Source organism: Dermochelys coriacea, chromosome 12 (genome assembly GCF_009764565.3).
Source record: "Dermochelys coriacea isolate rDerCor1 chromosome 12, rDerCor1.pri.v4, whole genome shotgun sequence".
NCBI lineage: Eukaryota > Metazoa > Chordata > Testudines > Dermochelyidae > Dermochelys > Dermochelys coriacea.
Window position 1 is genome coordinate 23,013,988 of NC_050079.1, and position 27,001 is coordinate 23,040,988.

Here is a 27,001-nt window from a genome sequence, read left to right on the forward strand (position 1 = left end):
GAAGGGGGTCTCAGTCTGAGCTGTTCGTTTGTGCTCCTGAATCTATCCTCCCTCCTACTTCCATACCAGAGGAAACTCTGCTGAAGTCACCTCCACAAAAACTGGTTCAACCTGTTCAACTCTTGAGATTCAGCAAATTGGACTATCCTCGCCACTCAAAAAATGATCAAGATAAGCCTGAAACTGTCCCTGACTCTTTTTCTGCTACTCTTCACTCCCATTTCCCCATCTCAGCTACTAAGAGTAATTCAAGAGTTGATAAAGGAGGAAGCATTGATCAGGTTTTTTTTTTTTCTTCAAACCAAATTGGCAAGAAGGCCATTGTACATGGACCTAAGTAGAGAAGTTGCTAAAATCACTCCCTCTTTCTAGGAAGGAACTCCTATCCCAGGACTAATCCCTATATCACATTTCAGAATACCTGAGCCTGACAGCCTGGCTATTGATTGGCAAATCTTAAACAAGACAGAATACTCCTAGCCTCACACCGGCCTTTTATGCTCTTAGTATTCATGAGGACAAAATTCTCCTGTTAAAATAGAAGGATCAAATGTAGGAAACCAGACCTTACAGTTTTTCTGGATTTCTTTCCTGAGTCTAAGACTTCCCACTGTTGTTTAAAGCTGAAACACAAGATGCAAAAATGTCAAACACAGGCTCATGTAGTGTCTTGTAGGTCTCCTGGTGGTGTCAAGGTTCCTTATGGCAATGTGTATTCAAACCAACGGGTAAACCTTTCTTACCTGTCTGGACTTTGCTAACAATACTACAAGCCCTCATGACCCATCCATTCAACCTGATGGAATCTAACTCCCCTTTTTGTGTGGATGGGTGGTGAGGAGGAAGGCAGAGATCTGTTTCCTGGTCACAGTCATGTCAGCAAGAAGAGTTTTTGAAATCTCTGTTCTTACAAAATTTGGAACTTATTGTTTCTTCAGCAAAGGACAAAGTTGTCCTTGAACCCCAGAATCATTCATTTCCAGGTCAAGTTTCCTTCATACTTCATAGGAAATCATCGTTTCTTGATTTGCCCAGTTCAACACCCAAGTATAGCATGTAGTAGATATGAGAAGTACTGTTAAAATATATCTGAGTAAAAATGACCATTTCAGGAAAATGTCTAGATTTCTCTCCTTTCCTCTTAAATGCCTGTGCATTAAATCTTTCTCATCTGGGTGCAGCGAGTGTGGTACGATTGACGCTTATTCAACTAAAAAAAAAAAAACAGTCTGAGGCAGAGAGAGCATCATCCACTATGGTGGAAATCTGTATGGCTGCCACATGATCTGCCACATCAGCATATGTTTATAAAGGTCTAGAAGGTTGACCTTTGTTCCTCTGTGGAAGCATCCTTCAGCAGGAAGGTGCTCCAAGTGATGGTCCCAAAATTGGTTGTTATTTTTAGGGAAAGGGGACATTCTCCCTTCTGTCCGAGCTATTTCTCCCTCCTACTAACTTTTCCTTTCTGCTTGCCATGTCACAAGTCTCAGATAGGAGAAACGTCAGGATCCAGAATGGAAAACTTGTTACCTGATTACTTTGGTTCAGGGATTCCTCTCTACCCCACTCTGTCCCACTTGAAAAGTTTTTCAGTAATCTACACCCTGGTCATTTCAAGGCCCATGTATGTATCTAACACAGTTAGTATTATTAAATGTAATCTATTAATAAGAACTTGGTATGAGGATGGAAGGGTTGTAACCAAGCTCCAGAACCTTGTTGATAAATCTGAACTATCTTCCAGTATTTGCAAGAAGAGACGCACAGCTTAAATGTCTTACATTGGCTGAGATGTCAACCCCAGAAAGAAAATATTTAGGTATTTCAGACTGAAAAAAGTTAATATTTTCCTCTATTTACACTCATTTTTTAGTTCAAACAAAAATCTAGATTATCTCCTTAATGGTTTATATCATACCTTAAATCTGAACATCCCAAACTCTTTTAAGATGATGATGGGGTATGAGTGGGAGATAAAATGGCTCTCCTAGCCAAATCTTTTTCAGGAAGCCTTTGATTTTATTTGTTCTGTTGTTAATTGTTTCTTTTTTCTTATTGCCTACCTTTTCCTTTGACTTGATTCTGCAGTGCAGTGAAAATGCTGATCCCAGCAGTTTCTATAGCATCACTTTATAATACTACAAACCTGAAATTATGACCTGACTTCAGGAATCAGAGAAGGGGAGAGGCTGGATTGTGAGGGAGAATGTACTTCTTAAAATATTAATAGCTCTAATAAATAGCAGGGAGCATGCAGAAGAGCACTGGTAAATTAAATTTACATTTATTATGTATAGATGTCCATTTCTAGTTTGTTTCAGTGTTGAAATATCACTTCAAAATGTTGATAATTCATGTTTCATAATTCTGTTCAGTCCTGAAACTATTGTCCTAGAACTTCATATAGTAGAACAAATATATTTCTAAAACAATTAAATGTATTGTGTACAGGGAATAAGCCTTCAGTCCAGAAACTCTATAGATGTGATGTGTGTGACTATGCAAGCACAACATATGTTGGGGTACGAAATCACAGACGGATTCATAACTCTGATAAGCCATACAGGTGAGTGTCTTAATTGTTGTTCACTATCGCTGGGCTTTTGAACAGCTTAACTTAAAAGTTTAAATTGCTCATGTGTTTATTTTAAAAGTGGCAAAGAGTCCTGTGGCACCTTATAGACTAACAGATGTATTGGAGCATAAGCTTTCGTGGGTGAATACCCACTTCTTTATAAGGTGCCAGAGGACTCTTTGCTGCTTTTACAGATCCAGACTAACACAGCTACCCCTCTGGTGTTTATTTTAATGACAGTTTGTTTTTAAGGGTATCATTGTAGAAAGCATTTAAAATCAGTTTAAAAGTTTTACTAAGAGGCAAATTAAACTAATCCATACAAAAATGGAGGGAGCGGCTGGCTCACTCAAACTATATAGTTAGGATCCAATAAGCTTCTTGTGATGGTGCTACAGTATGTATCTTCAGTTGTACATATCCGCTGTTTTTTCTGAATTTGAAACAATGAAATGTGGGGAAATAATGAAAATGTTACCATATTTTACATTAGATAGTTCATTAATGTCTTCAGTTGAAGTGTGGCCGATTTCTGGATTTCATTTTGGATTGACTCCACTGCAGAGGGTTATGCCCAGTCATATTTAAAACTTCAAAAGCTTTGTTTTAAACTGGTAAGACACAAATAACAAGGTTCAAATACCTCAGTGGAGTGGGGAAAGGGCAACCATGATTATGGCTACGTTTTAGTCATGGGTATTTTTAGTAAAAATTACAAACTAGGTCACAGGCAATAAACAAAAATTCACGGCCCAGGACCCCCACTGGTGCTGGGGGGAGGGTTGGCGGGGCTGGCAGGCTCCCTACCTGGTTCCGCACTTCCCACCCTGCAGCAGCAGAGTTTGGCTGTGGGAGGGGGCGGGGGTTTGGGCACAGGATGGGGTGAGCCAGGCTCTGGGTGGCGCTTACCTAGGGGGCTCCCCAGAAATATCGATATCCCCCCTCGCTCAGGCGCAAGGCAGAGGCGTGGCCACCTCCGCCTGCAAGCACCACCCCACAGCTCCTATTGTCAGTGGTTCCCGGACAATGGGAGCTGTGAAGCCAGTGCTCTGGGCAGAGGCAGCACAGAGAGCTGCCTGGCCATACCTCCACCTAGCAGCTGAACGAGGGGGAGGTCGCCACTTCTGGGGAGACCCCCAGGTAAGCACCGCCCAGAGCCTGTCTCACCCTGTCCCCTGCCCCAACCCCCACACCCAAACTCTGCTGCTGCTGGCTGTGTGAGGGAGGGTGGCCCGAGACTGCCCCAGCAGCAGCCGGTGTGTCTGACGCAGGGGCAGCCTGAGCTGCCCCTGAGCCCGATGCACCGGCCTCTGCAGAAGTCATGGAAAGTCACGGAATCCATGACTTCTGTGACAAACCCATAGTCTTAACCATGATGTATTAAGCCCTGCATGATATTGCAAAATTCTGCCCTTTACTTTGCCCCTACACCACTCAGTTTTCCCATAGGTTTTCAATAGGTTCACTGTTACCAGTCTTAGATAAAAGACATTTTAATAATTTCCTCATAGGTCTATATAGAAGCTTCAATAATTTGTGTTAGTAGTCTGTATTACTCTGGGGGGGGGGGTTAATAATAGTTCCTCTTCTATTGCAATTTTCCATTGATTGTTGTATAGATTCAAACAAATGTAATTCATACTCACTCAGTGTGGCACTCTATCCCTCTCTAGTGGCTGGACAGCAGAGGTTAGAGTCCTTACCAGGCTTTGGGCCAGTACAGCTTGGTCTTTTAGTTCATGCAGTGGAAGCTCTGAGTTTTAGATATCCAAGTCTCAGGTTCAAATCTCACTGCTGATGACTCAGCCAGCTGTGTAGTGTTACACAGAAATAAACCATAATTTGTTTGTGACAGTGCTTCAGTATTGGTGTTCTAGAATGTTTTTCCAAAAGTATACTTACAGGCAGCTGGAAGATGTTTTGTCACAAGCCAAATGTGGGATGTCATAGTGTCTTCACAAAGATCTGGTAAAACTTGGAGATTTGCTTTACAATCAAAGACTTATAAGAAGAGCCTTTTTATTGGGGGGTGGGGAGGTCCCTCCTTTAGATTCACAAGAGTTCTTCCTTCAGACTTGACAGGGCTGTGGAAAGCCAGGGTTCCAGCAGGAAAGAAAGGAACAAACCAGAAAATATCAGCTACAATCAGTGATGGCTGGTTCTTGAAATAAGTAGTGAGGTGGTAGGTACCAGAAATCCTCCTTTCCTGTCCGCACTCCAGCTTCCTACCCTCCCCATGCAAGTTGGCCAGATTGTCGATGTGAAAAAAACAAGGACAGCGATACAGCGTCTGACCTGGATGGCTTTGATGAGAAGATAGGGAAGTTCCCAGTGAAGTGGGTAGAAAAGTGGACTCTCATTGCTCTCACCAACCTCCATCTAACAGAATGAAAAAGTGAAACCCTTTACAATAAAAGATTGTGTAAGAGAGAAAAATGTGTATTCCATTAAGACCTTGTCTAGATTACAACTTACTTCAGTATACTTTACATCACTCAGGGAGGTGAATGATCCATACCCCTGAGCGACGCAAGTTATACCGACCAAAGCACCAGAATAGACAGCGCTATGTCAGCGGGAGAGCTTCACCTGCCAACATTGCTACCTCCTTTCATGGTAGGGGGAGTAATTAAGCCAATGGGAGAGATCTCTCCCGTCGGTTTAGAGCATCTCCACTACAAGTGCTACAGTAGCGCAGCTGTAACAGTGCAGCTGCGCCAGTGTAAAGTACTGTAGTGTAGCCTGAGACTTCACTGTGTTTTCCCAGTCCTAGCCTCTTCGCCTCCAGTCTAGCTCTTATCCTTCTGTCTACACAACTGCTTTCCCCATTATCCACACACACACACCTTTATTCACATCAACTCTCATCTAGATTCTCTCTGTCCTCACCCATTCAGTTCTGTCAACCCAGCCTACTTACCTTTCAGCTCAGAGCTCTGTTTATAGGTTTTTGGCTTCCTTCATCTTAACCCTTCCCCTCACCCACTCCCCAGCCAGTATCTATAAATAAATAAAATACACATACGCACAAACTCTCATGTCCGACTACTCCAGAATAACTTCCCCACCTTTCTGCTAACAACCCCAACCAGGATCAGGAACACTTCCTGTCCATCCTTTAGCTCAATCTCTTCACTTCCTAACAACCTCTGTGTACCTAAGAGTCGTCATCCTGCTCATTTGAGGACACTCTCCCCAGACTTAGAAACCCACTTCCTTCCTCCATCAGACCCAGAAAAATACTTCCTAAGACCACTGAATCTCCTCCCCACTCTTCCTTACCACCCCCACAGTGTTCCCCAGCTCAGCTTCCCACCCTTTCCTGCTCCAGAATCTTCCTTCCCTCCCCCCCCCATTATTGCTTGGCCTGAAGGAGGAAGAGCAGAGAACTCCATATCCCATATCTGTCTGAATTAATCCCGTAGAGGCCTGTATTATTGCTCGTTCTGCTGCCTGAAACCCATAGTTAGGACACTTTGTAGCAGGTTTTATGGCAACCTGTAATATGCAGCCATATTATAGCTACTAGTGTTTTATCATTTGGATACTATTAGTAGAGCTTAGCTCCACCAGCTTCTAATAATCAGCCACACTTGGCTAATATGATTCATATTTTGTCTGATAACCTTTGAATTTTACTTTGACACCACAATATGAAACTTTCAAATAACACAGAGATGGACTAATCTCAAGTCAGATAGACCAGGGATTCTCAAACCTTTCCACAGCATGGATCACACTATGGTAGATAATGGACACCTGCCCAGCCATTCACAATCCCATAATATTCCTATCACCGCTACCATGATTGCTTACATGGAAATGTCATATTAAAGTGGGGTTTTTAATTGTCTTTAATGCAATCTAAAAACAAGAAGAACCAGCACAATGTGATCAGTCAGCTCTCATCAAATCCTACCAAATGCTCTCTGAACCACAGTTTGAGATCCTTTGTGCTAGACTGAGAACAGACCATCTCGCATCATCCTGTGAGGAGGGCTGGAGGGAGGGTTTTAAAAAGTGAATAATTATTTATGGAGTGGCCTACATGGTAAACATAATTATACACCTACAACTAGATAATCAAATGTTGTGTCCCTAAAAATTGCTGTTTAGCCTCCAATTTTCTTCCTGTTTATCCATAAGTATTTTGTTATTCCAGGGCATCAATTCTATGCACATCATTGCAAGATACTTCAGCGCCTCTTAGAAGTGAGAGACGATTGGGCAAAGCTATATATGAGCGTTAGCCAAAAGGAGATTTATTTAAACTAGCCATTGAATTTGGAATATCTAGATTCTCTAGAATGATGCACATATACCTGAGCAGTTTAAGCCTCTGCTCTTAAGCCTCAAATGATGAGTTAATAAACTGAGCGTCTTGGAGTTTGCTCTGTGAAATCTTGAAGATCAGAAACTGAAAACCTTAAAAGCTGAAATCCTGTCTGCTCATGTTAAAGATTCCATGGCAATTTTCACTTGTCCAAAATGTCTTCCATCCATTGTTCTGCCATGTGTTTTGTACTGCTGCCAACTCAAGAGTTGGCTGCACTTTGATGTACGTGTACTCTTGTACTTCGAGATGAAGGGTGTAACAGAAATCTGTGAGTGTGTGTGTGTGTGTGTGTGTGTGTGTGTTCTAAAATAACTTTTATGGATAACTGTCACCCTGGTTAGGAAACAATAGAGGAGTAAAATTCACAACAATAAAATTGAAGGGAACAGGGAATTTCTTGTTACTTGACACTGGTGACATGGGCAGGGTGGATTGATTTAAATCAGCCTCAATTTAAATCATTGATCTTAATAGCTTTTCCATTTGTATTTCATTTATTTTCTAAAAAAGGTGCATGTTTATTGATTGATATAACCATTAAAACATGTAGATTTACAACTAAATAGCATCTTTATAGTAGATTTGGTACATCTTTTTGCTACCAAGGAAAGTATGCTATAACTATGTTCATTTATTTAAGCAATTATATAGCTTAATATTTTCAGATTCTTATTTATTGTACATTTTTAGTATGTTAGAAAATGGTGAATGAAATTCTTATTTACTATATAATTGACTTTTTGCTCATGATTAGTGTCAAGTTGCTTTAGGAAATTAGAATGTAAACACAAAACAACAAAATTTATTTTTATTAAACGAAACAATTAGATATTTTGGATACATAAATTTCTTATCAAAATGTATTTCACATTTACAACTAAATGATTTGCTAAAGGAACAGAGAGATTAACTGTAGTCAGTGAATTAAACTGATTATTTCATGTCAGCCTGGGAAAATTTTCAAGTATGTCTACACTGAAAGTGAATTAAGCTTAAGTTTCTGTTCGCCTAAGTCTCTTGAAGATGAGACAACAGCCTCCTAAGTTACTGAGACTGTTTTCACACTGTTAAAACTACTAGATTTCATCCTCTCCCTCCTTGTTTTTTTTATTGACTTGAAGAGAGGGACAAGTTTTTTCCTTCTTTTTCAACTCCCAGTCCATTTTGCAGCTTTGAATGAATTAGTCCAAATGAAAAAAATATTTGTTGCCTGCAGAAGGAGCTACTGCAGTGAAAAGCTGGTTTAGTACTTCACCAAACTCTGATTTCAGGTGCTTAAAATAGTGACTCCCAGCAGTTCAGTGATGTGTCTGTCTTTAAATCATCATCAACAAACATGTACTGTATGAATAGTTCACCTCTGTCTCTGACATTTATTTTGTTTGGCATGACTGATGAGTGATTATGAGATACCTATGTCACAGCAGCAGTATCTTCTTGAGTAATTATGCATCTACCTTGGTACTTTGAGTTGAGAATATTGTAGAGAAAATTAAATGGAGTAAGCTTCAGCCATCTGCTTCTTTACTGCCTGCAATTTAACTTTGTTGTTGGATATTTCTTTCTTTAATGTCTCTTGAAGTTCTTTCCAAATTCCATCAGTAGCAGTTTGTCCAAGGCTACGGAAATGGGTTTCAGTGTATTCAGCATATCTTCTATATTTCTCTTTAGTCCAATTTTAGCTGTGTTGGCTGTGATAGTTCCATCTATTTTGTCATGATTTTTCTTCACAAATTGTCATCAGAAAAGGCCAGATCTTAATAAATAGTTCAAAACAGTCAGACACTGAATTCCATTGTACGTATTGGCGAAGAATTAGCTTGGATCCTCCTGCTCTTTTCAGTAAACCTGAAGCAAAGGGGTTGTTATGGAAGTGTTTTGCAATTTCAACGTTTTCCTTTATTCCTGGAGTTGTATTTAAGTCTTTGGCTAAAAAATGCATCATATAAGCACTGTGCCCATACGTTACAAGTTTCAGGTTTTCTTCATTATCTTCTTCTAGATTTCTTCTCATCTGTGCTACATTTGCAGCATTGTGACAAAGCTATGCACTCGACACTTGAATTTTTGTTCACAGTTCATTGTTATAACTTTCACTGCTCCTACTTTTAAGTATTCTAATGTATGGCCATTTCCTGATATAGCAATTGTTTCTGTAAGACAGACAAACACCATCATCTGTTGTCACATAAGCACATATTCCTAGATAATTGTGTATGTTGCTTCACCCATCTAGACTCATACTAACGAATTTCCTGTCAATGTTTTTTTACACATTGTTCAGTTTCCTTCTCAGACACTGTATTCAGCAATGTTTGATCCAGTAGGTGAAATATAGCCTCATTATAATGGTTGAACTATGTCAATGAAATGTTTGTTCTGAACAAGATGAAAAGGAGAACTTGTTGCAGAAATGAACCAAGCAGTCTTTTCATCTATGGAGTCTTGCTGGAATTTGTTGGTCCTGATTATGAACTCATCCGTGGTTTTACTGGATGACGAACTTTTGATTTGTTTTGGGGGTTTTGTACAAGTAATTTACTGGCGGTCGTATGTTTAGTTGAAGCACTGCTGGTGGTAACAGTAAATGAATCTGAAGTTGTAGACATTACAGATGATGAATCTTAATAACCCATTATTTCTGAGATGTACCGTGAAACAAAATGATAAAAAGTCACTCATTGAGTGCTACTCAATGCACTGCTTTAAAACAAATCGATTGTAAATGAAAGATTACTCCTACAGCAGCTGTGTGTACCACTGTTTAAAATGATATAATTTATTCTCAGCCTCGTTATGTAGGGATAATAATTAATAAATCAAAAGGATTATCTAAATCTATTTAAACCCTTATCTCTATCAACCTACCAAACAGCTGGGGGGGGGAGATTTTAAATGTTAAAATTCATCTGTGCCTAATAAACTTTATTTTTAAAACAGGAAATCTTCACCTAGGATAATACTGAGCAATAAAAAGTAATTTCAGAAGTCCAGCAGTAACAGTAAAAATGTAATAAATAGTCCCACAAACTAACATACCAAATATATTTTGAACATAAACACTTTGAAATTCTTAAGTAATCTGCCCAAAACACAAATTTGTGACAATCTAAGATATAATTTACTAGCACGGTAAAACATGATAGGTAGACCATAAGAATGGCAAAAATAAGTTTACTAACCAGCTGACCCAGATTATTGATACATGTCCATACCATCTTCAAAGTCAATGTTCTCTGAGAGGTATTTTTCATAATGTTTCATTCTGACTACCAGGCCTTTCACCTCTTTATTGCACTGTTTACATTTGGCATATTTGCTTTTTACCCAGAGGTACAGGAATATCTTCGAAAATATTCCCAAATAGGATCTTTTTTTTTTTTTTTTTTTTAAATGATGTGCAGCCATGGAAGTTTTTTTTCCAGTTCTCAGGTCTTGAAATCAACAGTAGAGGTTGCACCCTGAAGAATATTGTCCCTTCTTCTCACAGTGTTCTTGCTTTGACAGAGTTGCTTCTTGCTGGTTGCATGCTCTGCATCTCTTCCCTTAGAGGATCAAGCCTTTAGTACAGTAGATGGCCTATTGTGCCATAATTTACAAAGCTTGACCTCAAAAGTCAGATGTTTTTCCCCTGATTCTTTTTTTTTTATATATAGAAAAGCAGGCTTTGACTCAACGTTTTTGATAGAGGCTTATGGATTCAGCATATTTATTTTTTTATTTAAATGTTTTAAGAGATTATAATAAATTTAGGTCTTAACATATCTTGTATTAAATTCAGATTTCAATATAAACAGTTTTTTAAAATTATAATTTAATTTAAATTAAAATCTGGTTTTTTTTTAATTTTTTTAAACCAATTTTTATCTACCCTGCTTGTGGTTTATGAAGAAGAACCTACTGAAGTCTCCTTTGAGCAGAAACTTGGCCTTGACCTACATTTGTAAGGTGGGGTATGTGAGAAACAGTGATTAGCGTTCTGAGGAGACAAGGAAAGCTCCTGGGGAAAGGCAGAACGGATAAATGTATGGGTAAATATTGCAGTCCTTGTGATTAAATCTATTGTTTCAGAGGATATCAGCTTTAGCGAGGACAAACTTGTGAGAGCCTCTTTGACCTGCTTGCTTTTGTGAAGGTGAATATTTCTAGAGAAATTTTAATACCAGATGTGCAGTGATTTAAGATCTAACTTATTCCCATATACTGATCTAGAGTTTCTGTATACTAAGTGGTATTCTATACACATTGAGTTTATTTTGAATGTGTTCTCACTTTCATTTTAAACCATTTTGTCCAAGTGGTTTTGGGTGTTTGTGTTGTTTCAAGCAGCCTGTTGTCCAAGCAGAGAGAACACAAAATATCCAGGGTCTGTTTTGTCCTATCAGCATACTGAATCAGTCTGTAAGCTAAGTTAATGGTGGTGAATATAGATTTCCGTTTTTTTTTTTTTTGGCAGGATTGTCTGTTAAGGGACAAATTAGAGACTGTTGTCTCTGTGACAGGATCCCCCCCGGGGTGCAGCCTGGGACTGTGGGACCACTGTGCTCCCTTAACTTTCTCCAGACTGGGCTGTCTCTCACAGTGCCTTGCTAGTGACCAGCAGCAAACTCCTCCAGGTGCTGTTATCATTCAGCATAACCGCATGTGGAGCCCCACACCCAGCTAGCTTGCATGAATGCTCCCAGAGCCACTCATGAATCACACAGAGAACGGCATCAGAGCCAAATTCCCCCAGCACTGTACCTCAGGAATATACAGTCTTACACTGCTCAGGATGGGCAGTGCAGATTTATTAATTGGTTCACCACTTCAGCAATGGAAAGTGGTTATACACCAGCCTTTGCAAAACCTGAGATTTGTCACACACTTCATACAAACTCACTGGTAAAGACAAAAAAGTTAAATTAATTTATTGACTATAAAAAAAGATAGATTTTAAGTGATAGGCAAAAAGTCAGAGTTAGTTACCAAAATAAAATAAAATATAAGCATACAGTCTAAACTCTCAACCCTATTAGACTGGGCAATATCTAGATTAAGCACTTTCTTACCCCACTGGATAGTGCAGTCCTTAATACACAGGTTTGTTCCTTAAACCTTGGCCAGTCTCCTCTGTTGGAGTCTTGTCTTCTTCTCAGTGTTTTAAGGTATGTCTTCACTACCAATGTTAAAGCACTGCTGCGGCAGCACTTTAACGTGGTTGCTGAGTTGTGGCACCAGCAATGTTTTTAAAAAAAAAAACCCACCCCCACAAGGGGAGTAGCTACCAGGGCCACTGCACTGTCTACACTATCACTTTACAGCACTGAAATTTGCATCGCTCAGAGGGTTTTTTTTCCACATCCTGAGCGAGAAAGTTTCAGCGCTGTAAAGTGGCAGTGTAGACAACGCCTTAAGGCATGTTTACACTTGCCATTTAATGCAGAAAAAGTCTGTTTTTTTGGTCAAAAACCATGGGAGCATCTACACTTGCCAATGACTTTTTGCAGTGAAACTCAGAATTTCACGAGAGGCATACTGCTCTTACCAGTGATGCTTTTGTGGTGATGTGCAAGTGAAGACAAGTTCTTGCTGTTTACACAGCTTTTAGCCTCCAGAGGATATCCCACAGTGCCTAGGTGACCACTCTGACCAGCAGCTGTGCTGCCAGATAAACAGACATCCACCCCTACCCCGTAAAGCCCCAGGAACTTTGAAACTCCCCTTCCTCTTTTCTTGGCAAGTGTTCACTTATTTGGCTAAGTGACAATGCATCCTGCTTGGAGCAGTGCTGAGCTATTGGAGCTGATCAGTGTTTGGGGGAGAGGAGGCTGTGCAGGGACCCAGGATGCCCCGCGATCATTCCCCCCCCCTTCCCACAAGACCCATTGTCAAACTGGAGAGAGCTGCACTGTGGGATAGCCGCCCAAGAGTGCTGCTCTAGTCTGTGATGGAAGTGCTGCTCATGTAAACACACTCTGATGCCTGAGGAATTAAGTGAGCACACAAACCAGCGCTTTACTTTCACCAGACCAGTGAAACTTACAATGCAAAAACTCTGCAAGTGTAGACATACCTGTAGTTGCTTGCAGCATAGGTGGGGGCAGGAGAAGAGGCCAAGCCGGGGCCCCCGTGTTCAGTTTTATATCCTTATTCCATGTGCTTGTAGAACACAAGTCAAGGCATGTCTGGGGGGCATTGTTGAGTCTTCAGGCAAAACTGAACAATCCCCTTGGTGTGGCCTCATGCAGGTAAGTCATTGCAGCTCCCTTGCTGGACAATGGCTGTTGATGAGTTGTTTCACACCCTGTCCGGGCCTTGGTTACTTTCCTTGCTGTTGCTTCTGGGAAGCTAATATCTGGCTGATTTCCCAATTTACAACATGTGTGAGTGACAACCATACAACACAATTCTCATAATTTCACATGAATTAATGATATACATATATGCATAGAGAAATGACTTTCAGCAGATTATAACCTTTCCCCTCATACCTTGCAAGGCATGCTTTATACGTAATATCACAATTATATTCTGATGAGGAATATGGGAGGTTACAAGGTGCTCTCCCAAGGTACAGAATGTCAGTCTCGTGGCAAGATTTAAATTGCTTCTGCCTCCTGAGCTTTGAAAGGTGGCCACTCAAAGCTCATTACATTATATTTTTTTTAAAGTGCTATATATCATATGCAACTCTGAAACCTGCAATTCAAGAGAAGCTACTCAGTCTTTAGAAGTTGGCTAACCACTGTTCCCTTTTTTCCCTGTGTTTCTGTTGTACGGTATGTCTAGGTGTTAGTCCTTGTTGTAATATTTTAAGTTACAAAACAAAAATGATGTAATTGGAGTAATTATTTACTTGGTAACTGTCAAACCAGCAACAGTTAGGGCCTGATCCTGAGGGGGGGTGTGTGTGTAAGTCCCGTTGACTTGAATAGGAAATGAGGAGGCAAATCATACCTTATGTTTCTGGCCAGATAAGTACTTTGTAATTGCATAGAAAACATACTGGATTGCTTACTGGTTGTCTTTGAAATGATCATGCAGGTGACATGACTTTCATGCCTTATGTAGTAATAAATATTCTAATTATAGGTTGTTTTTTAAAAAAGTTATAAAATAAGTAAAGAGTGCTGTATATCTACAATATTTGATCTGCAATATCTTGTTTTTTAAGAAATAGCTAAATTCCTGAAAATTACATACAGATAGTATTTTAGTTGAGTTGAATGGCTTTAGTAAGAGATGTTTTAATCTGCTATCTATAGGAAGGTTGGTTGATTTTTACCTGCAGTATTTTGGTATTTATGTACATTGTGCAGTGGCCATAAATCTAGGTTTTAGGTGTCTAGGATGTTTTTGTTTTCACTGAGGAATATTTTGACTTTTAAATTAAACGTTCAATAACAAAACTAATATGTAAGCAGGGCAGTTTGTCAACTTTTTCCATGGGCACCCAATTGCAGCCCTGTTGATCTCATCTCCAGTTTCTATTTTTTTTTTTTAAAGAGATATCTAATGATCTGGAACTTAAGTTTTCTTAATAAGCGAAAGATAATATGTAAGTGACATGGGAAGGTATGGATGCCTTAACACAGGAAGTAAGGAGAATGTGTAGGCTTGAAGCATGAGATCAGCTCATGAACATGACATACAACACCTGTAAAATGCAAGCTTTTGCCTTGATCTAACATAGCCTGGCACTTACCCTTGGGATAGACATGGTGTATGAGCCCCTTTTAGAGTTTGTGAAACTCATTGATTTCAGTGGTTTCACAGGATGTAAATCTGGGTGGAATTTGGCCCTTGTGAAAAATGGCTATTACACCAACATTTTTATGCTGAAAATCTACATGGTCTGATACACAGAAATAATAATAAATATCTAGACTTGTGTAAACTATTACTAGTCTTAGCCACAGTTTTTCAGAAATATCCTGTTGCTACCTCTTGAAGCTTTAATTTGTGAAATAATACTGGTGGTCAACTATCAAGGTGTTGGGATCACTCACTTGTTGTTGTTTCTTCAGATGTCGAGTATGTGACTTCGCCACAACAAATATGAATAGTTTGAAATGTCATATGAGGCGCCACCCACAGGAGCACCAGGCAGTGCAGCTAATGGAACAGTACAAGTATGTAACAGTTATGAGCTGGCAAAAGCTGTAGTAGTGTGATTTTGTTACCTTATGAAACAAAGTGGAGTTCAGATTCATTGCTTTCTCTGTAGTCTAAGTAAAAAATAGCGGGGGTAGGTAGTCATGAATTATTTTTTCTCCCTGTCTTATTCTATATTTCCAGTTGATTAACACTTGTACAGAAGCAAAAAGTATTGGAGCTAATTTGGTATTCTTAGTGTCTCCATGTGAGACAGAACCTGGAGTTGCATTGTGTTATCATAGAAAAGAACATGAGTGTCACTAGTCTCTTATGTTTGTGTATATTTCATAAATAAGTGCCATTAGTAGTCTGCCCCCACATGCTACATCAGAGGTGGGCAAACTATGGCCCGTGGGACCATCCTGCCCGGCCCCTGAGCTCCTGGCTGGGGAGGCTAGCCCCCGGCCCCTCCCCTGCAGCCACGCCGCCATGCGGGCAGTGCTCTGGGCAGCGGGGCTGGCTCCGGCCAGGCAGTACGGCTGCCAGACATGCTGCTCTGAGTGGCATGGTGAGGGGGCCAGGGCCAGGGGCTTGGATAAGGGGCAGGGGGTCCTGGGGGGCAGTCAGTGAGCAGGGAGCGGTTGGAAGGGGTTGGGAAGGGTGGGGGGTGTCAGGGGACGGGGAACAGAGGGGGTTGGATAGGTGTGGGAGTCCCAGAGGGCCTGTCAGGGGGTGGGGGTGTGGATAGGGGTTGCGGCAGTCAGGGAACGGGGGAGGGGTCCTGGGTGGGGGCAGTTAGGATCAGGGAATCTCAGGAGAGGGCAGTCAGGGGACAAGGAGCAGGGCATGGGGATTGATGGCTCTGGAGTTCTGAGGGGAGCAGTTGGGGTGAGAAGTGGGAGGGGGTCAGATAGGAGGTGGGGGCCAGGCTGTTTGGGGGGGGCACAGCCTTTCCTACCTGGCCCTCCATACAGTTTTGCAGCCCTGTTGTGGCCCTCGGGGCAAAAAGTTTGCCCACCCCTGTGCTACATACTGAGAAACAGTTATTATAAACGAAATTCTAATACTTCAGCATGGTTACCCAGTGCTAACTTGCAACGAGTTGAAAACCTAGGATGAAAGCAAAAATGCAAGGAAACTAAACAACTCATACTGCAAGACTGGGCAGGCAACCAGGGCCATTTGGATAAATCACATGCATACAAAAGTTGTTGTCTCAAGAGAAAAATCTAAATTCTTCACAACTACAAAATGTAAACTAAACCTTCCCACTATACTCCTTTCCAAAGTGCTTTCTAGTAGCACTAGATACCATGCATGCTGCAGCCACACACTACACCAGGGGTCTCAAACTCAAATGACCACGAGGGCCACCTGAGGACTAGTACATTGGCCCGAGGGCTGCATCACTGACACCCCCCACCTGCCGCCCTGGCCCTGCCCCCACTCCACCCCTTCCATGAGGCCCCGCCCCTTCCCTGAAATCCCCACCCCAACTTCACCCCCCCTCCACCTCAAGGGGATGCAGGAGGGGTGTGGGGTGTGACAGGGGCTCAGGGCAGGGGATCGGGGTGCGGGGCTCAGGGCAGGGGGTTCAGCTGCAGGAAGGGTTTGGGGGGCTGCGGGGAGCTGGCGGGCTGCAGAAAATAACCCCGCAGGCTGCATGTTTGAGACCCCTGCTCTACACTCTGTAGGAAAGCATTCTGCAGTCATCTAGGATTACTGAAAACTTCCACACCTCTGGCCTCTCAGTGTCCCTGATGATCCACTTTGTCAAAGGTAGTGAGAAAATTTCCACAGTATGTCAATTTAGGACATTATTTAAGTGACATTTAATCATTCGTTAAACCAGGTTAAGCCAGTAGGGCGTGAATTAAACTGAATTCTGTATAGGATTGCCAACCCTCCAGGATTGGCCTGGAGCAGAGGTGGACAAACTACAGCCCAGGGGCCACATCCAGCTCCTGAGCTCCTGGCCCGAGAGGCTAGCCCCCAGCTCCTCCCCTGCTGTTCCCCCTCCCCCACAGCCTCGGTGCAATGCTCTGGGCGGCGAGGCAGCGAGCTCCTGGGGCAGCGCAGGACTGACCCAGTGCTCTGTGCTGTGCGATAGCATGGCTGGCTCCAGCCAGGCGACACGGCTGTGGTCGCGCTGCCAGCCACCGGTGCTCCAGGAAGCGTGGTAAGGGGGCAGGGAGCAGCGGGAGTTGGATAAAGGGCAAGGGAGTTCGGGGTGGTGGGCAGGGGCATGGATAGGGGTCGGAGCGGTCAGACGGTGAGGAACAGGGGGATTGAATGGGGGCAGGAGTCCCAGGGGGGGCAGTCAGGAAGGATGCGGGGGTTGGATGAGGCAGTGGGGGGCAGTCAGAGCTGGAGGTGACAGGGAGTGGAGGGGTGGATGGATCAGGAGTCCCGAGGGGGCTGTCAGGCGTCAGGGAGGGTTGGATGGGGCAGGAGTCCCAAGAGGGGTGGTGGGGCGTGAGAGGACAAGAAGTGTGGGGAGGCGCACACCTGGCTGTGCCTCCCCTAAGCGACCCTCCATCAATTTCCGAAACCCGATGCGGCCCTCAGGCCAAAAAGTTTGTCTGCCCCTGGCCTGGAGTCTTCAGAACGAAAGATTAATTTTTAATTAAATACTGTCATGTGATGAAGTCTCGAGGAATACATCTGTATGGTGTTTTACCTTATACCTTTTAGAAATAAGGTAACTGATCTCCACATACTAGACACAACTGCAGAATGACTTAGGTTCCATCAGCTCTGTCTTACATAGAACCACAAGATGAATGCACACTGCAAAAATTAAGTGCTCTTCCTCTGTCTTTACACTTTTAGCAAAAGACAATGTAAAAATACAATCTGTAAAACATTGTCCAAGAACAGCAAACTCATTTTACTTCTTTTTCTTTGCTTACATTATACTTTATAGATTTCGTATGGGATCATGTTGTGCAATATGCTCATATATTGACCCATGGATGATTAGTACAGACAAAAAGAAAAGGAGTACTTGTGGCACCTTAGAGACTAACAAATTTATTAGAGCATAAGCTTTCGTGAGCTACAGCTCACTTCATCGGATCCTGGAAGTTGCTGAGCACCTTCAGCTTTCATTTGAAATGAATGATAGCTGAAGGTACTGAGCACCTATAGCCCTATAGTAGCGTTAGCCCTATAGTGTTATATAATCCTGAAAGCAAAAATGTGATGCTTAGTGACTGAGCTAGGAGTCTGCTCTTTAAACCATTTTTAAATTTTAAAAATAAGTATTGAACTGTTCCTTCAGTTAGTTTGTACTATCAAACCTGCACGCTGAATAAGGAGAGGGTTCTGCAGTAAAATAGTATATGAGCATGTAATTAGAGACACAAGGTGGGTGAGGTAATACCTTTTATCAGATGAACTTCTGTTTGGTGAAAGAGAGAAGCTTTCCAGCTACACAGAGCTCTTATTGAGGTCTGGGAAAAGTACTCAGTCTCACAGCTAAACACTAGGTGGAACAGGTTTCAGAGTAGCAGCTGTGTTAGTCTGTATCCGCAAAAAGAAAAGCTCACTTCATCGGATGCATTCAGTGGAAAATACAGTGGGGAGATTTATATACACAGAGAACATGAAACAATGGGTGTTTCCATACACACTATAAGGGGAGAGATCAGGTAAGGTGAGCTATTACCAGCAGGAGAGCAGGGAAGGGGGGAACTGGACGGACTACCTTTTGTAGTGATAATCAAGGTGGGCCATTTCCAGCAGTTGACAAGAACATCTGGGGAACAGGGAGGGGAGGAATAGTTTTACTTTGTGTAATGACTCATCCACTCCCAGTCTTTATTCAAGCCTAAATTAATTGTATCCAGTTTGCTCAGGAAAGTTTATGCTCAAATAAATGTGTTTAATCTCTAAAATGCTACAAGTCCTCCTTTTCTTTTTACTAGGTGGAACAGATTATTTAGCATAAGTAATTAACACACATTGTATACCTGACTGCTCCTCATTCAAGGTAAAGTGGCCCGTTAACCTTGAATGATCTCTTACAATATGTGTTAATTACTTATGCTAAATAATCTGTTACTCCTAGTATTTTTAGCTGTGACACTCAGTACTTTTTCCAGACCTGAAGAGCAGCTCGGTGTAGAATAAGGAGAATAATCTGTCTTCTCTCTTTCGCCAAACAGAAGTTCTTCTGATAAAAGGCATTATCTCACCCACCTTGTGTCTCTAATATCCTGGGATCAACATGGGGATAACAACGCTGCAGACATATAATTAAAGACTGTGGTAATGCATGTGCATGTGGGGTGGAGTTGTGATTGGATGGGCATCTTTACCTTTTGTTCCTGATTCAGCTTTGCAAAATTAAACATTCTTTTAGCTATACTTTACTGATTTAAGAGGGAAGTTGGGATTTTAAAGGTGTGCATTCGTTTTTATTTATTAAAATGGAAGGATTGTGATGTAGCAATCTGATTTGGCTAGTAAAGTTTTCATTCAGACTGAGACATCCATTGACTCTAATTTGAGAAGCCCACTTGTCTGAGAAGGATTCAAGTTAAACAAAACAACTCTGTTCCCCCATAGAATTGTACATTTCCTGATATATAATACAGATAGTGATGCTAAAAAATGTGGCCTCATTATATGCCCAGTGGATTATATGCCCTTGCCCCAAGCATGTAGTGCACTGTATATCTTCATATAATCTTTCAAATTAGGAGTTCTCCACAGTATTCTGCGGAGGAGCAGTAGGTAGAATTTCCTCTTTTGTCTTCTGGTTAGCGGAAATTACAGCTATCGCAAATTCAGGCTGCTGCATTTGGGGCTTGATCCTGCTGCCATTAAAATCAATGGCAAAACTGCCATTGACTTGTGTGGTGCAGTATCAGGGTTTCCAGGTGTTATACTAATAGCAAATATTATTTGCTCTGAAAATTAAAGTTTTTCAAACAGGTAGTAGCCATTTTACAAATCCATCATAATATAACTTGAGATGACATTGGGATAGTTGGACAGAAAAATTTGGCTGTTGAAGGGTGATGGGATTGTGACTGAAGTAGATTCTTAGCTGTAGCTGAGAGTACAACTACTTGAGGTTGGAATTCAAACAAAATGTGAAAATGCCAGTTTGTGATCATAATCAAATTCAGCATACTATCTACAGGTTTCAGAGTAGCAGCCGTGTTAGTCTGTATTCGCAAAAAGAAAAGGAGTACTTGTGGCACCTTAGAGACTAACAAATTTATTTGAGCATAAGCTTTTGTGAGCAACAGCTCACTTCATCAGATGCAATGAGCTGTAGCTCACGAAAGCTTATACTCAAATAAATTTGTTAGTCTCTAAGGTGCCACAAGTACTCCTTTTCTTTTAGCATATTATCTAGTTATTGATAACTGAGAACTTCTCAAATGCTTGAGGCTTCTAGCCCTCAGCCCCTGTGCTTCACATCTTGCTAGGATGGATGCCCCAAAATTAGATATTCTTTTGTCTGTTACGTAGGTAGAGTGTTGACGAATTTATATCTTAAAATTACTTTAACCATAAAACTTCTAAAATTCTTTAGACTTCATTTTCATTTATGGAAAAGTCCCATTGTATTTAATTGGGATTAAGCCAATATGTTTCTATAGACATGGAGTAGGGTTCTATACAAATTTTTCTAAAAACATACTTAGGATCTCATTCTATGAAACTTTCTCAAAGGTTTTTGAATCATCCAGCTGAATTCCATAATACATAATTGTCTGAATATGATTGGACATTCCAAAAACATTTACATTATGGTTTTGTTAGACTTTTTCATGAAGGTTTTCAGTAATCTTAATTTGTAACTAGTGTTGAGAAGGGAGGAGTTAATGGGATAATAAAGAAGCGAGAAAAGGAAATATTGCAGTGTCATCTTTGTTACAAATTCCCAGGTCTTCCTTCATTTACCAACCTTAGATATTTATATATTTTTGTACTTACAAAATGTAATTAGGGATAGTATAAAAATGTCTGCTGTGTGAATTAAATATCAATTAGGAATACAAACTAAATTTAATGGAGAAACAAGTTATTGTACATGCACCGTAGTTTGTGTTTTCCTCAAAATAAGATAATAATCTAAATTTATTACCTAAAAACACACAATTTCATTTCTAAAATGGAAGGTAAGTTGAAGTGATCAGAACTAGTGCATTTTTGTAGTATTCAAATAGCTTTTTTTTAAAAATGGCCAAACTGATAGTGGCATTCTAAGTTTTTTGTTTTGATTTGCTTTTTAAATTAAATTTGGTTTAAATAATTTTTAGACACTGAGATGTTGCATGCAAAGTTTTATTCTAAAACACATACTTGGCCAGGTATAAACTTAAAACAAGGAAGGGTTGACATGCTTTATTTATAGTGGCATTAAATTATTATGATATACTGGAATTGCTGCAACATGGAGAAATTTCTCTTTGACCAAAAAGTTAGGAGAGAAGGGGAATTAATTCTCTGCTGTATTATCTCATTTGGCCTGTTTAAAAAAAAAAATGTAGTAAAAAAGTGAGTTATTTGACTTCACTTCAAATACCTTCTCTTACTCTCATTGTTTTTCAGATGTTCTCTTTGTGGATATGTATGCAGCCACCCTCCTTCCCTGAAGTCCCATATGTGGAAACATGCAAGTGACCAAAATTATAATTATGAACAAGTGAACAAGGCTATTAATGATGCAATTTCACAAAGCGGCAGGTGTGTATGTATGAAACTTCCTTACAAACTAGAATCCTTTAATCTAGACTTTTGAAAGCACCCAACCTTGACCCAAGATAAACTACAATCTGCAAATTTAAACAAACAAAAAAAAACTATGATTTTAAAAAACAAACAAACAAAAAAAACCTCTTTGTTTATTTTTTAGGTTTCAAGGGCAGCTACCTGGAAAGACGCTATTAGAAAGCACTGATGAAAGTTTAGTACCTGTTCTAGGGAGTTCAGAGAACTTGGTGTCATTTTCAGAGTCCATTAATCAGACTACTAATGAAATTTCAGGTTCTAATGAAAATCAAAAACTTAATCCAACAATTAATACCTCATGCAATTTAGAAAAGAACTCCAGTCAGCCTCATCTTGGCACAGAATACTGTGTTCTACTCTTCTGCTGTTGTATTTGTGGTTTTGAGTCCACCAACAAAGAAAATCTGTTGGATCATATGAAAGAACATGAGGGTGAAATCATAAACATCATTCTAAATAAGGACCACAATGCAACTCAGAACTCCAACTAGATGAAACTATCAGCTAAAAAGAAGAGGATTTCCTAAAATGGGTTTTTTCTATCTTTGCAAATGTTGCCTGAGATACTTGCTCAAGAGAGGAAATGCAAGTGAAATTTACTGATTTCCCAGTCTAAGTCTTCGTTGCAATTACAGACATAATTTAAATTAGCTAAAACCATTAAATACTCCATTTTGGGGAAACTGTGGAATGATCCATCTAACCCTTTATCCTTCACTGTGATGCCAAGAGTCTGGATTTCTCAATGCCTGGTGTTAATCCAAAGAGCATTAGCGCAATAAGAAATTCAAACTCAGGAGCTAAACAAGGTATTAGCTCAATTCAAAAGGCGCTCTTTTTTTTGGCCTTGAAAGTATTTAGTTAACGATGTCAAACTCATTTCAGGCAAAATATTGTTTTTTTCCTTCAGTGCAATGAATTAATGCTCACCTAAAATTTACTGTTTGATTCTGAGGGGTAGATAGTGGGGATGGGGTGGGAGGGAGGTGCTCCTGATTTATTTTTAAGGCCTTACTCTTCCCAGCTCAGCTTTTCTGAATATGCAATACTGGATGATACTCCTTCTGTCACTAATATGAAGTGCTGATTCAAGGCAGCAGAAGCTGAGTGGCCTGAATGCAGTAGATGTCTTGCCAATTATTTGGCTAGATCCTAAGTAATACAAGATCTTATTTTAGACATGTTAAATTCTTATGTAAACATGACCCATTGTTTAACGTCTTTCTTTAAAATATTCAGCCAAACCTCTAAAAGCAAGTGGATCATGATATAAATTGGCATTTTAAATAGTGACTTTTTCATGTCAGTACATAATGAGTGCCATAATCTTGGGGTGGGAACAGGCAAGCACCAGAAATGAAATTGACAAAGGGCCAGATTTTTCAAGGTATTTAGGCCCTAAAGATGTAGATAAGCGCCTAGTGGGATTTTCAAAAGCGCTCTGTGCATAGCCACTTTTGAAAATTGCATAGGTGCCTACCTACATCTTTAGGTCCTTAAATACCTAGAAAAGTCAGGCTCACACTGTTGAAATAATTACTCAAAAAGTGTGCTAATCTTCTCATAAAATGCTTCAAATTTCACAAGAGTATTTAGCAAAAATAATTTCTAAGTAAAAATTGACTTGCTTTGTGGAAACCACTTTTCCTCCATTGCACCAAAAATAGAAAGGAACAGGATCTATGATGGTTAGTAAACATTACTGATGCATGTGATAAGGATTCTCAAAGGGAACTTGATAATTGCTGTGTGCTATTTTTAAAGCAACCCTTAGAAATTTCTCCCTTTTTAAAACCATTTTGCTTCTAAAATTATAATGCTGAACTTTCATGTAGTTTAAATAACATACATCAGTTTATATATCAATGGGAATTTCAGTATGCAGGCTAATTGCTAGGGAACTCTGCCAAAATCACTTGTAAAGTTGGCCCCTAAAATTGTGTTTTAGTATATGCTTGCTACAAAAAAAGTGTAACATTTGAAAAGGAGCCCTTTAGCAGTGAGGCTAAAACATTTTGGTGAAGTTTGTAACATTCAATTCTGGTTTAAAGGTAGCTTCAAAACTGTAATTGCACTGAAGCCAGTCCAGTTCTTGGCATCTCAGTTCAGTTATACCTGGGTTAGTTGCTCATTTGTTAAAAATGGTTAGTACACTATTGTTTTAAAGAGTGATGCAGAAAGTTTTTTGTATTTATTACCTATTTATACATTTTTTTTTTTTTAGCAGAAATAAGCTACAACTATGTAAACCTGGAAAGCTGGCGTAGGAGTAGTGTACAGTCTTCATGGTGCTATTTCTGTGTTGATTTTCTAAGTTCTCCTGTGGACAGTAAAGCTGGTCAAACAGGAAAGAGGATAGTTTTTTGTATACAACTTTAATTTTAAGAAGCAACCCAGGGTATAAAGAATGGATAAAGGGCAGAGTTGTATTTCAAGCTGTACTGGTGATCTTTTAAAGTGGATTTGTTTTTAAACATTTTGAACTTTTTCTATCTTTAAATAGTCCTATTCATTTGGTTATAAATTAGGTTAGATGTACAAATGTTATTTTAAAAATTGATAAAGATCATAATACAGCCCATGACACTAATAGGTTTGACCTATCCATGAACTAAACATAGTACATTTCTCATATTTTAAATAAAAATGTAAAGTAACTTCTGTATTTTTTTCTAAAAATAGAATATACACAGGCCAATCAGAAGGGAATTTTCATATTCATACAGGCTAATTTGACACTTTAAAAACATGATTATAATGAACAATTTCAATCACAGATGGAAAATATTTAATCAGGGTACTGGTGTTGTCTTAGTGACCAGTGTTGACACCAGTATTATATCCTTAATATAGAATTCTGGTGTGTTTAAAAAAAACAGGAAATTGGGCATATTTTTAATATGAGATCATAGAGCACATTCTAACATTCCAATTCCTATATTTACAGATCCCATTTATTGCAGTCATTTGAAAATCTGATAAATATAAAGCTTTCAAAGAGTCCACAGTAATTTGAATTTTAAATTCCTATTTTAAACTCATGGAAACTACAGTGTGCCATGACCTTAATTTAATTTTTTCCCATAATGGATCATGCATTTTAAAGTTGTTATGCTAATGGAAATATGTGAAGAACTTGGAGGCATGAGCTAGGAGAAAGATGGCACTGAACCCAGATTTATAAAGTCAAACTTTTTATTAGTCATGTTTTTTCTGGGTGTAGTGTTCAAATATAATGCACAAAGGCCCATTGTAATATATTGGAACTACTAACCAAGGTATAGCTATTTACAGCCTGTTCTTTACCATCTCATTATTTGTGCGAGTAATCTTTGGTTAACCATGTGCTGTTCTAAAGCGGGGGGTGGGGGGGAAGCTTCTAAAAACTGACTAGGATAAATACTACAACTGCCAAGAAATAATTACTTGCTAGGCTGCAGAAAACAAACAAACAAACAAACAATCTTCATAGAGAAAAATTCCTTATTGATTGTCCCCATGCTGCCATCGAGTCACATTTAAAATTCCCCCTTGACTTTGACAGAAGCTATGAGTGTGGAATGATTACAGAATCAGTTCCTGAAAGCAAGTATTCTGATCATACCACTGCTTTGGAAAGTTCTGTGTGGTTAGTTTGTTTGCATGTTTTAGGTTTGTTTTAACAGCACTTTTCAGGGTTACAACATTTTAATCTTCCCATTCCTTTGAGAATTTACAAATATTTAGGATGCTACTGGCACACAGAACTAGCAAATCATCATACTTGCAATGCTATTTGTTTTTCTTTCAACTCTGCTCTAAGCAGATTTTATTCAGTGATATGGACTATAACTTAAAGCCTTTGTTCTAGATACCTACAATTCTGTTATGGAGGAAATTCCCATTTTCTACTAATGGGATAGCTGAGGATCTATAATCTTCCATTGTAGCTTTCTATTTTGTACTTGGCCTAGAAAGAGAGAGTGGGATTCAGCCAGAGTTACTGTATTCTCCTGTCCCAAGCACTTATTTAATCATTAAAATAAATTGTACAGTGGGTGCTCAAAGTATTGAGGAATAAAATATATTTAATAGAAATTTACATTTGCGTTTGATATTCATGGACATGAGTACATGTATTTTTTTAAGAAAAGGTATTATAACACTATGGCACTGCTTTTTATAGCCAAAGTATAAAAAAATTTAGACTGACGTAAAGACTGCAGTTACTTTTGACACTGTATCTTATTAAAATAGAATAAATTGCATTTTATAAAACTATCCAGCACATTAAGCTGCATGCCTTAAGCTCTCTGTAGGATTGTGTTCCTGATAGAACACATTTTCTGTTTGGAACTATGAAGCAAGTCTGTAGTACTACTTTAACTACCTTCTGAAATACTGTACATTAGAATAATTTATTTTGCTTTACAGGAGTTTGTCATGTATTGACTTTAATACTGTATTTTGGTAATAAACTTTTTTGTTAAACACTTCTTCATGTTCTGCTTTTATTTGTACCGTATGAGAAGTATTTAATGGGGGAAACAAACTTGGTAAGGTGGAAGTAAACTACACCTTTTGAAATGGGAAGCAAGTACCACTGTGCAAATCCAATCTGAGCACCCAGGCAGAGATCATGATGCTTTATATAAGCAGAATGCCTTTCTTCTGTAGGGGCACACAAAGCCATAATCTAAACATTAACACATTAAAAACAAAAATGACTCCATTCTAAAATGCAGTATTTAACAATCCAGGGGGGAAATTCACAGAAATTATATGAATATCAAATTATGTTGAAAACATGCATTAAACTTGAACTAAAGTTTAACTTCCATTTTTTATACACAGTGCACTAATAAAACATAGCAAAAGTAGGTCTGCATATAGGGATGAAGGAAAACTTTAATAAAATGGAGACATTACTAATAATGAGACTTAATATCAGATAATCTAACAAACACAATGAACTACTGGATCCTTAGAATATGGACAAATGTTGGACCTTCTATACTGAAGGGTATGTGAGTATAAAACAACTTCACAGTATGTAGAACATAAGAGACTTGCAGGTAATTCCAGTTTAAGCTGGTCTTTGTGAGAGCTGTTGATTAAAATGGTAGAGCTGAAAGATCAAATTACTTGTTTTCACAATTTCTTCCAAAATGGTGTAATGAACAACAAATAAAGGCAGTCAGAAAGGGCCTATTTAATTGCTTCCTTTATACTGGCCTAGGTTTTGATTTGTTGTAATCAAAATGAACAAGAATTGAATT

The 27,001-nt window shown here is 39.5% G+C and overlaps 1 protein-coding gene across 10 annotated transcripts in view; it reads left to right on the forward strand.

The window, feature by feature from the left end:
* Positions 1-27,001, forward strand: part of ZNF507 (zinc finger protein 507) — a 52,785-nt gene that overhangs the window by 18,689 nt on the left and 7,095 nt on the right. For 2 of the 10 annotated variants that reach the window (XM_038368628.2, XM_043494966.1), the window contains 4 exons: positions 2,452-2,566; positions 14,921-15,025; positions 21,564-21,698; positions 21,868-26,215. In XM_038368628.2, the coding sequence (XP_038224556.1) occupies positions 2,452-2,566; positions 14,921-15,025; positions 21,564-21,698; positions 21,868-22,234 (722 nt within the window). In that variant the 3' untranslated portion in view covers positions 22,235-26,215. The other 8 variants (XR_006275095.1, XR_006275096.1, XM_043494967.1 and 5 more) reach the window with 8 other exon arrangements.